The 12,611-nt window shown below is 34.9% G+C and overlaps 1 protein-coding gene across 1 annotated transcript in view; it reads right to left on the bottom strand.

The window, feature by feature from the left end:
• The window catches only part of LOC115923647 (brain-specific angiogenesis inhibitor 1-associated protein 2-like), a 46,049-nt gene that overhangs the window by 17,832 nt on the left and 15,606 nt on the right, over positions 1 to 12,611 (bottom strand). The window contains exons 7-8 of the mRNA XM_030984774.1: positions 4,209 to 4,295; positions 714 to 809 (exon numbers count right to left, since the gene is read on the bottom strand). Of these exons, the coding sequence (XP_030840634.1) occupies positions 714 to 809; positions 4,209 to 4,295 (183 nt within the window). The remainder of the gene's footprint in view (positions 1 to 713; positions 810 to 4,208; positions 4,296 to 12,611) is intronic.

Below are 12,611 nucleotides of genomic sequence, written 5' to 3'. Positions count from 1 at the left end.
CTGTATAAGGCGCATCAGGGTGATCCACAAACAAAGTTCAAACATGTTAAGTTAGAAAGTGGAAGGAACTTAGCTGACATGCAAAGCAGGAAGTCCCTTGTGGCCAGTGCTTACTGAAGAGCTCTAAGGTCTTCAGATGCACTTTGGTGCATTTAGGTTGTTAACCTTTAACATATTTTCAAACCTGTACAATCTTAATTTGAACCAGTAGCAGATTTTCGACCCTGTTCAATCTTAATTCAAAACTGTAACAGATTTTCAAACCTGTGCAATAACCTGTACAATCTTAATTCAAACCTGTATCAGATTTTTAAACCTGTACAATAAAAATTCAAACAGGTAGCAGATTTTCTAACCTGTATGATAAATATTCAAACCGATGGCAAATTTTTACACCTGTACAATCTGAATTCAAACCAGTACCAGATGTTCAAACCATTATAATAACAATTCAAACCGGTAGCCGATTTTCAAACCTGTACAATAGAAATTCAAAAATGTAACAGATCTTCAAATCTGTACAATCTTAGTTCAAACCTGTATCAGATTTTCAAACCAGTAATAAAAATTCAAACATGTAGCAGATTTTCAAACCTGTACAACAGACAGAATTCAAACCTTTTGTTCTTACATGCTTAAACATCTTGTGGAACACCCTGGGTATATGTATGTATGAGTAAATAAGTACAAATGAGGTTTGTAAGGTTACTCACAAAGCTGAGGATGTCTTCACATTCTTCAGGCAGCTTGTCTGGTTTGTCACATGACTCATTCCACTTGGGAAGGCGATGATGAAGAACACTCTGAGCCTGAAGACAGACACACACAGACAGACAGACAGATATAGAAAGGTAGAGAAAGGGAGAAAGGGTCAGAGAGACAGAGAAAAGACAGAAAAAAAGAAAAGTGAAAGACATATAGAGAGACAAAAAATCAGGAGAGACAGACAGACAGAGATAGAAAGATAGAGGAAGAGAAGGGAAGAGAAAGAGAGAAAGGGTTAGAGAGACAGAGAAAATAGAAAAGAAAGAGAAAGATGGACAGAAAGAGACAAAAAGCAGAAGAGACAGACAGACAGAGAGACAGAAAGAGAGAGATATAGCAAGAGACAGAACAAGACAGAGAAATTTAAGAGAGGGTAAGAGAGAGTAAGAGAGTAAGAGAGAGAGAGAGTGCGAGAGCGGGAAGGGGTGAGGGGGTGACATAAATGAAAAGGCAGACATTTGAGAATACCAGAAGGAAGAAAGGAAAAATAAGGTGAGAGAGAGAGATGGTGGGGGGGGGTACAAATAGCCAGGCAGATAGAAAGAGAAAGGGCAAAGAGAAAAGAATAATGATCATGATTAATTAACAGATATTGAACAGTGATATATCCTGAGACTCTGAAAGCTTCTCTCTGGAGTTATTGAAATAATTAATTTCATACAAGGAACTTACATGTATGACAAGTTTAGTTATCAGCTCTTAGTTACATGCAAAAGCTGATATTGAAATTCAAAACTTTAGTGCATATTTCTGTAGTTGTTTGCTAGATAAAATAATTAATCTAGTAAACAATCTATAATCATCAATTCTGGGGTCTTAGGGTTGTCACCGGACAGTATTTTCCCATGCCAAGCTTCCTCATTCGAACATCAGTTACAGATAACGGTCGGTCGTAACTGTGTAGACCACGTTATCTCATCAATCATTGCACCAGACGAGACATTCATTCTACAAGGTACACCTAGCAACCTACATGTACTTCACCTGAGTAAATAAATGATATCCAACTGTCACCTGTTTACGTGTGTCAGCTAGGGAACTGAAACCTTAAGGATGGTGCAAATGAGAACAACTCACTTCAACCAAGTTTAGAGTGTGAAAACACCTAGGGGTTGTTCACATGAGAAGGAATCAACGGGTTGATTTACGTTTTCAAAGTGAGTTGCTAAATGGTAAAGCCAGTGAAAAAGGTTTATGCCGATCAAATTGAAGCAATGGGTAACTAATTTACACACCTTACTGGAGTGTCCACCTACTGGAAAAACATTTTGGATGATAAAAATTAAATTGTAATTTCTGTGAAAGCCCTATAAATGTGCTGAACAGGTTCATCATAACCGTTTGAATAATTAGAAGTAAGTTCTATGACACATCCCGAATTTGTTAACCTATGCCAGTTTGTTGGGTCAGACATCTTCCTTAGATGTGTACAGTTAGCAGACTTAAGCTACATGGAAACATATTTTGGGAACTGTCCTACAATATAGCACTATAAAATGGGTTTTTTTTTTTTTTTTAAATGGTGGTATTCATATATTTTCCATTTTGGATCTTGCGGCTAAAGATTTGTCAGGCTATTAGTATTCAATGCATTGCGGTTGATTTGTGGTAATTTGACATTGCTCCAGTATCTTTGGCACACACTTTTTTCTTTTCAAAGACAAAGATTGAAAGCTTAGGTTCATTTAAGGTTAGTTTGCGGTTAGTGGTAGGGTTATATAAGGTTAGGGAAAGTACATGTTAGGTTAGGTTAGGTTTACATTTTGGTCTAGGATATCTAAACCTGCCAGATTTTATTATAAGCTATAAAATGTGAACACAGCAAACATGAATTACAATTGTGCAAAGTGAAAGCTACAGACTGCTACTACAGAAGTGGAGTCTAAATAGTAGATGGCAAAACAAATCTTAAACAATACCCTAAAGTTCATGTACATACAGAAGTACACAGTACATCTTTTAACATAAACTTGTAGATACAATGGTTTCCTCTCCCATGTATTTGTTTATGGATACAAGGCATAACTATCAAATCTGATATTGAAATCAGAACCTTATTTTGCTTTGCATTTGTATGTCAGAGCCTTTGCAGGGGAAGAATGTTTTGAAACTTCCATCATCTCTGCAGATACAATTACCAAGAAAGTGACTTTTGCCCTCTTTAACTTCCTGGTGAATTGTGAAGGATTAGAATTCCATATTGCTCATATTTCTTATTGCCTTTGTACTCTAAAATAGCAGTTGAAACATACTATTGTTGGCAACATTGTAAACTGGAATCTGTCCAGACTCAAAGGGGGACCAATAAATTTATCTTGTGATTTTAATTTGCATGCTTAATGAGAAACAATGGCTGTTCATCATCTACAAAAGGAAATGCCAAAGAAAACAAGGAATCTTTCTGTGTAGTGCTTGGCAAACTTATCAAAACCTGTCATTTAAAAAGAAAAAGATGAAAAAACTCTCAAAACTTGTCATGAAACGATGAACTAATAGCATGTACTTTTGAAATGAATATCAATTACAAAAAACGGATTTCAAGTAGGAAATGATTCTGAATGTAGAGAAAGCCAATCTTAAAATGTATTCTACAGACATGAATAGAAATTTATTCAATGTTAAGGAAACATGTGGGATAGTCGGGAAGTAAACAGGGAAAAAGCTTTAATCTAAATCCCACTATGCTGTTATTTACTGATCAAATACATTAAGATGGCTAGTACCTGTATGCAGAGTAGATTATAGCGGAAGGTGCTCTCAGCATTTTAATGACAAGAATAGATAGGAATATATTGCCTGCTGAGAGCCAGAAGGGCATTAAATCATATCCTTTAAACACAAAGATAATGTCTTTCTTCCTCTCAACGGATGATATATGTTGTGGGGTTATGGTAGCATTTAGATATGAACAGTATTATATTGTGCATAAATACTTCAACCACAGCAAAATTTAGAACGATTTTTTTAGTTTACTTCATAAGGTACGAAAGACCTGGGCCCAGTTCCCTAATAGGTTGTATTAATAACAAATGCTAACCTTCTATGACAAAGCTGCTCTCAGCCGAACAAATTATGCCATGATTTCAGTAGCTTATAACAGTTATTGTAACTTGTTATTGATAACATTTTGTATAAAACGGGGCCCCGTTACAAGAAGCAATATAATCCAATGTCTGAGGTAATCAATTCAGGAAGGAAAGACTAGCAATGTACAAACAAGTACAATGTGCATGTCCCATAATCTGATTCCTTCCTCAATTACACAAAGATTGCCATTAAAACAATGGGAAAATATATATGGTGCTTGTTTATATGACGCTCTTTGATTATGAATATCAAATGTTATCGTTTATTTTATGAGAAAATGTGCTACGACATTATGTATAGCATATAATTGATGATTTTAGGATAAGAGATAGATGTTTAGTAGACCGCCACCCCACCTTGCTAAAGAAAGCAGCATTGTTTTTGATGAGAGAGCAATACCGATCGACAAGGTAACAATAGCGTCTCCTCTCTTCGGTCCATGCCTGTAAAGAGAGAGAGAGAGAGAGAGAGAGATGAAGAAATAAGATGATGGTTAATTAACTTTAACAAGAGCCACATAAAACATGATTAGAACTGAACATACAAGCAAATAATGTAGCTTAGCGAATTATAGTGGGAAACGAAAAGACAAGTTTGAAATGCATATAGAGTACCGAAGCTGTGACGTCATAGACATCTATTTTGAGAATTTCTCATTTCTCTCCAAGCAGACACTAAACAGGGTAACTTCAATAACGTAAATAAAAATTGTGCTGGTACATATGTAAGGAAGCCCACAAAAATCGATTCTCAGACATCATTATTATTTCCTTTAAAATCAACCAAGCGCGTCAAAGTACTATTGGGCTTTTGAAAATACATGCTGAAACATCAATCCAAAAAGTTTATGGGAAGCACAATTTTATTTGAGGGTGCCTAAAAGATTGCTTTCCATAAATCTGAAAACTATTGCTATATAGTAACATGCAAATGTATGATTGTTCATATCTCATCAAAAATAGAATCAAACTTGTTCTTATCGAATACTTAAAACAATACTTCCTCTATTCCTAAACAAACTTTTATTTTTCTTGAAACAAAACTTCCAGCAGGGCCCAACACTAGGGAAGGGAGTCTGGATTTCACTTTTTAGAGTCTTTATGCAGGAGCCCTATGTACAAACAAACTTGACATTTTGGAGGTCCAAAATTCTAGATCCTAGATTCTTGGCGCCCATGTGTCCAAGGTGCCTGCTAGTTTAAGCCCTGCTTTTAGGAAAATTTGTCCTTACGTTTGAAGTGAGAAGAGGTGACAACAATTGAAAATTACTTCATAAAGACGAGGGTACCAGGAGATTTAGGTCCATGAACAAAGAGTAATAAAAAGAAGAAATGGCAAAGTACAAGGAAATTTAGAGCAATTTTCAAGAAATACGTGGATACGCCATATTAATATATATCGGTGTAGCACTAGAATTTTGGTAGCGCGTTGAGGAGACAGTTTGAAAGAAGAGAAAGGAGAAGAGAGAGTGAGTTTCTTGATGAAGTCTAGCTCCCTCTTTAATAAATGGAATTCATATAATTACAATAACATCCCTTGCTGATTTCATGTTTCATCTTGAACACTGTCGGATAGATGCCCTTGATACGCTATGAAACATATGTCGTCTAGTTGGACTTTGGGACCAAAAGGGCGTTAAGTCTCATACTTTAACACATAGTTAACACCTTTCTTGCTCTATACGATGTGTTCATATACATGGTAAACACATGCATGCTAAACATACATCATGAAGAATGCATTATTCTAAACCATGGTATGATTAATTAATGAAATTCAATCTAGACATTGTACCAAAAAAATACTACGCTTGAAGTTCTTCTATTCACCATTGATTTCTCCCCCCCCCCCTTTTTTTTTTGTCCTTGCCGTTTATTTTGAGTTTCGTAATCACCCTGTTACCATGAAATGAAAATCAATTCAATTACCATGTGATACCAGCAACAATAAAGTCAAATATTACGTTACCTTCTACTTGAACTTATTTAAATGTAATGAGCTTTCGTAAAGTATTACATTTCAAGTTTCACCATGAACTCAAGAGCAAATAAATGAAGAATCATAAATATAAGCCTATAATTCTAATTATCCTATCCCTATAAAATGCATAAATGTAATAACTCAGAGTGCACACAACAATGACAGATACAACTCATAGTAAATCAACTATAGCCAAGTATTTCCTTCCCCAGAATAGAGTAATAGAAATACCCAAAATATCCTTCCTTTTTTACTTTTTGAACACTTCCTCTACCAAACCTCAATTTTACAAGGTTGCCAGGCACATGGTCCAACCACAATGAGGCCATGGTCATTGAATTCTAAACTATTACTTTTATAAACAAAATAGTTTTAAGTACAGTGTAGGATAGATATTCAGATCTACCAATCAAGAGTTTGAAAAATATTGTAATAATGGGGTGTTACAGCTTACATGAGTATTTTAAGTTGGTTTAAATAACAGCAGTAATTAATAATTAGAAAATAATGCGGATTACAGAAAATTGGAGGAGGGTCTAATAATAGATAGAATCTTTGAATTAACTTTCCATCAAACACAAAATGACATATCTGTGATTTACCTTGTGTACATCGCCGTCATTTCATTTCATCTAAAAATTCCATAAAACTCCCACTTTTTAGTTATTGAATAGGGAACAGCAAAAGGGTGTGGCAAAATATGCAACCAATAATAATTCTACATGTCAGACACAGGTGTGATTACATATTTTCCGATGATAAAATAAACTATAAGATTTCCTTTATAGGCGAAAGATCATGTGACATTTACGAAGGAGGCTAAAGATAGAGAGGGATGGAGAAATTGATGGCTATATAGTGTGTAGACCTGCCCTTGGCAGACCACCTGAGAAAGACACGACAAAGTTGAGATGATCATGGGTGCTCACAACGAAAAGCACAAAGTTCCCATATTGTGTTCTGATTGTTCACGATTGTAAAACTCTCATAATTTTCTTACATGTAGCTTTTATGAATTTGCACAAAATTTCAATAAATATTTTCCTCTCTTATTTTGTAATGCTTTTCTTTACACTGACTCAGTGACAATGGACTTCCCTTTCAAACACATACATGTAGCTGGACAAGATTAAAGTGCAAAGAACTATAACCTTAATGACATTTTATGATTGTAACTCCTCGCTTCTTATCTTCAGCCTGTCATTGAACTAAGGAGTGTGCAAACAGCATTACTTATTTATTGATTTAATCGTTCTATTGTTTCTAGAGATTTATCAGTCTTTTTGATGATTTAAAGCAATGAATCGGTCTCAATCAGATCGATCAACGCCAATTGTACTTTAATATCTGAAGGACAGCATTTTCCCATGCACATGATACATTTGTAAGTAGGGTACTATTCAAATGCAACTGTATGACTCTGTAATTTGGGACAAATCGGATGTTGACCTGAGAGCCACTCTTAAAGATAAGGTTAAGTAATGGTCATTTGATAACATTGTGAAAGACATTGTCTGAACCCATTTGGGAAGGGTGGGAAGGGGTGATTATGATTCAGAACTGAATAAAAAGGCTCAAGCCTGCATTCAGAAGTTTCCATAGGTAATTAAATAGGTAATTAAATATAATGTGGCCCACAAGAATTCATACCTTATGAACTGTGAGGTTTTGGAATGATCAAAACCAACCTACATGTAATATTCTCAATCTAGCTGAAGATTACATGCACACAGTAACGGGCAATGGGACGACACATACCCGGAATGATAGGTTGGTCCAAACTTTTCAGCAATTTTTTGTCATTTTTTAATTATATTGAAATAGTATGAAAGCACTTGAAGAGTAATCCTTTCCAGAGGACATTCTTAAGAATTGACAATAAAAAGGATGAAAAAGCTGACAATTTCCTTTCATCTTTACCAGAATTCAATCTTACCTTGACCTTATCCTTCCCAAATTGTCAACTTACAAGATACATAATATATACATTTTTAACTATCTGTTATCAGTTCTTCAATAGTCAGAGTACTAAATGTTGCTATGCCAGGTAAGCCCAATATTATCTATTTCTATTCAGCATAAGCAATTAACCAAAACACAAATCACCTCTCATTTATTGCCATATTGGGTTCAAAAACTATATCGTTCAAATTCCAAACTTTGTATTTGTATTATCTATTAGGTCAAATGGAACAATGGGGTAGGCTACATATGGATATCCTATGTAAGCCCGTTAGAAATTCTCATCATTTGCTAGAGGGATGAATAAAATTGAAACAACAATTCAAATTATATTGGTTCCAAACTTTTATTTGGATTGTCTAAAGGTTAAATACCGGTAGTCAATTGTCTGTGAGAGCGGAACGATGGGCGTATAGGCTACATACAAACATACTGTACACACACACTGTTATTCCATGTAAAGCATGTTAGAAATTCTCATCATTTAGCTATCTCAAGGAATCAGCATTGACCTTTGGCATGTTGAATTCATATCATATCAATTCACATTTTACATTGTAAACATCGTGCAATTAGTTCCTTGCCTACTATACTTTGTATTCTTAATAAACCACACTGAATTGAATTTAAAATTGAATTGAATTGAACATACTAGTGAAGTTCACTAACTTCTAATAAACAACTGCAATATACATACAATATACAATAAAAGAAGTGCATGAGATTGTAAGTTCTTTAGCTCAGACTTGGTAGTTGTATTGGAGGTATCAAATTATGACGTTGTTCATGTTCTTTTCCTCTTGTTTAATGTTTATCCCCCGCCCCCGACCTGCACTACATACAGCTTTATATGACAGCTATGAACAATCCCTATATTCTGACCTAATTATTTCCTACCAAATTTTCTAAACAGACACTTTCTAAACAACACTTTCCAACCAAACTTTCTACCCAACAACTTTATAAACAAAGCTTCCAGACCAAGCTTTCTATGTAGCTACTTTGATATATAGGCAAACTATCATTTGCATTCTCCTTTTTAAACAGAGCAATGGAAATTCCATTGAAAGGGCACCCTGAAATTAGAACTGTATTAAAGGAAGTCTATGATTATCACTGGTGGGCAGAGCAGAGATAGTGGACTTCCTGCTACAAAGGTCTGTGTTGACAATGGAGAGAGAGTATTACTATGTATTCAGACTACCTGAATCTATTGTATATAGCAATACAAGAATCGTACAGCTCAGGCAAACAAATATTTTTAAAAATTGGGGGCTACTTTTAAAGCTTGCTTGCATGAAAAAAACACCCTATACAAGTTGTTTTCATTGAACTCTACATGTATGCAAATTTATTGGGGCTCTTTTATGACTTTCGGGAAACTTTTTGGCATTTCGGGGGCTACTTCGCCCAGAGCCCCTGTGTACTTTTTTCCCCTGGTACAGCTACAATGTATATACACATTGTATGTAGGATACAACCACCTGTTTTCTATTGTGGATATTGTTTAATGAAATCTGGTGTAACAAAATGTCATAAAGCAAAGCACATGAACATTATATCAAATAAAAATCGTGTTCAACTAGGCAGGACTTATCATATCAATTGATCTCTTTAATATATTAGTTTCTTAATACGACATTTCTTTAAACAAGAATTTGTCTAGTCTGTACGCACCTATTGCTAAATGTTGATTCTTTATATGACGTTTCTTTAGGAGTTTTGTATAAATTTTCTTAAGTCTGAACAGCCCATTAATACACGTCACGATCAGAAATACATATGCTGAGAATAGTTGCCTGAGATTATTCACAAAACCACATATCTGTCGGTATGTATTGGGTTTAAGTGCACTCCGCCACTCCCACACACAGAAACTTATTTTTTTTGTTATCTTTAGAACAGTTTATACATATAATAAATGAGCCAGGATATACTCTCATTGCCTACCCATCCAGGGCTTATAATCTCATTTAAAATAAATAATGTTTTGTTTTCTATATCAAATTTGCTCACTGCCAATTAAATATCCAGTAGTTTTAATATGTAACTTTGTTATCAATGGTAACCAGTTTTATGAATCGGGTCCCAGGTATTTTAGCTGATTAAAAGTGATTTATTAACAAAAAGACTCTGAATCAAAAGTTCATTTGTCAAAACGTGCAGGATTCAAATACTATATTGTTATTATTTCTTTAAAAAGTGATACACATCCTGAAGTACGATATGGTGGTGGGATCTTTGTTTACTCCGTGGAGGTCTAGCAGTCGAGTTGTTTAATCCCTTGACTGGAAATGCGAAGGTTGTGGGTTCAAATCCCAGCACTGCAATAACATATCCATGTCCTTGAGCAAGGCATTTTGTCTACATTGCTGCTCTCCACCCAGGTGTTAAATGGGTACCCGGTAGGATGCGAACAATTAAGGGCAACTTTGTGCCAGACCAATTTTAGGCAATATTACAACCAACTTTGGTAATGTTTTGCCCAAACATGACTATCTACAAACTGAGCAATAACCATCCAATTTGAGCATATATATGATTTCCCCAAAAGTTGGTTAGATACATAAGTACCCTTATATTTTGTTGACAATATTTTAGTCTAGGTATGCACATGTACAGTACAAGACTCACAAGTTTACATGTATATATTTGTAAGTGCGCATTGATTGCGTGGACTTTGTTACATATCATGGCTACCTGTTAATTGAGACTAATCCCCATAATCCTGCCTCATGCCACTGCAGAAGCTAGATTAACTGCCAATTAAGAGTTCATGAACCTCCAAAGCAGGATAGCCTTAATATAACATCCCCCTCCTGCCCCCGTCCAAAGATATTTGCTTAATGCCGCAGGGACTTCAGCCATAACTCAGCAGAAATAAGCGACCAGCAGAAAAAGAAAGGCTTAAATATGAGTAACCTAATAAAATCAAACTATATGATGTGATGTATTAATAGGATGAACGAAATTGCTTCGACTGAAAGCGATTCTGAATTTCTAAAGCACTTTGGAAACATATGGAGATGGAGATCTTGTTTCATTCACTGTGAATAAAATGCAATAAAACTTCAATTTCTTTATTACAATTATCATGAATTGCGAGGAGAAGAGGATAAAAAGTTTGGCTGAAGTGAATAATACATAACATTTCAAAGATGTAATATTTAAAGTAGTAACGTGAACTGTATACTTAAAATGAAACATTGTCCAGTTGTAAATATCATAAATGCAAGATGAGCAACAACATTAATGTTCTATTTTTTTTTACATTACAGAGGAGTCTAGACATTTTTTCCTCAATACTGAACCCCTTCCGTGATAATCATTTCATACTCTGTGGTTTGGCCCAACAATCATTTATTCAGGGAAGAAAGGGCAAAGAGTTCTGAACACACTGCCTCCATATTTGTTCATGACTATATTGTATTTGATGCCAGAAATTTATAAAAAGGAAAATAAGCTTTAAATTCCTCAAATTGGCAACACATTGAAAGATTCCAAATCAATGTTTTTTTTAATCTAAATTGGTCATTTTTTTTCATTCTTTCAACAACATTCTTGTTTTCAGAGACACACATTTTATTTTGACAATGTAAAAATAAAAGAAAAATATTATTGTTGCCAATTATTAGAAGAACAATATGTGATGAATTTAGCCCTCAATATAAAGCTTGTCCTTAGAGGATCTTGGGAAAGAAAACTTAAGTGTTTAATACCACCATGCCAAGTTCTCTCAGATATTTTACTGAAGTATATTCCTCCTATAGCATTCTTCTACATCCACACACACTGTCCTAGCTATAAATTTTATACATACATACATACATACAATTGTCTTTTATATAGCGCAACATCCAACGAATTGCTCGAAGCGCTTTACAGAAATAATGACATAGTAAACACAAGATAATACATGTATAAAAGAGTAATTATAATAACAAACAAAAATATTAGAATTACAATTTACTTATTGAAGAGGTACGTTTTTAGTTTTTTCTTGAAAATTTCAACTGAGGGAGAGGTACGGAGGTCGAAAGGGAGGGTATTCCAAATTTTGGGGCCATAATAAAAGAAACTACACTCCCCCGATCTTGAATTGATACGTGGTAATCGGAGGAGCGTGGGGTCGTTAGAAGAGCGGAGGTTGTATTGAAGTCTAGGAGGAGTATGTAGAAGCACAGACAGATACATTGGTGCACAATTATTCAAACATTGGTAGACAATTAGGGAAACTTTGTATATGATTCTGTTATTTACGGTTAACCAGTGTAATTGCTTAAGTAGAGGAGATGCTGATTCATACCTGCTCCCTCCCAAAACAACCCGGGCAGCACGATTTTGGATTCGTTGTAATCTTTGAATGTCTGTCACATTAGCATTCAAAAGAAGAGAGTTGGCATAGTCTATTCTACTGAGGATTAATGATCTTACGACATGATGGCACGCATCAGAGGTCAACAGATTCTTGATTCTAGAAATATTGTACAAATGAAAGTTAAGCGATTTACACAAAGCAGTAATTTGTTTAGACATGGACATTGAAGATTGAAAGAAAATACCTAAGTTTTTGACATTGTCAGACATTTGTACTCTTCTATTTCCTATGTTTATACTTATATCACGCGGTAAGTGATGTCTAAGCTTTGGTGACATGGCCAGCAGTAGTTCCGTCTTTCCTTCGTTCAGTTTGAGTTTATTTAAGGTCATCCATATACTAATTTCAGAGATACATTGTTCCAGTTTACTTATTTCTTCTTGAAAATTTGCAAGACTTTTGGGGTTGAAACTTGTGTATATTTGTGTGTCGTCAGCAT

This window comes from Strongylocentrotus purpuratus, unplaced genomic scaffold, assembly GCF_000002235.5.
Source record: "Strongylocentrotus purpuratus isolate Spur 01 unplaced genomic scaffold, Spur_5.0 spur5_scaffold_14, whole genome shotgun sequence".
NCBI lineage: Eukaryota > Metazoa > Echinodermata > Echinoidea > Camarodonta > Strongylocentrotidae > Strongylocentrotus > Strongylocentrotus purpuratus.
This window is presented reverse-complemented; position numbering and strand designations above follow the sequence as displayed.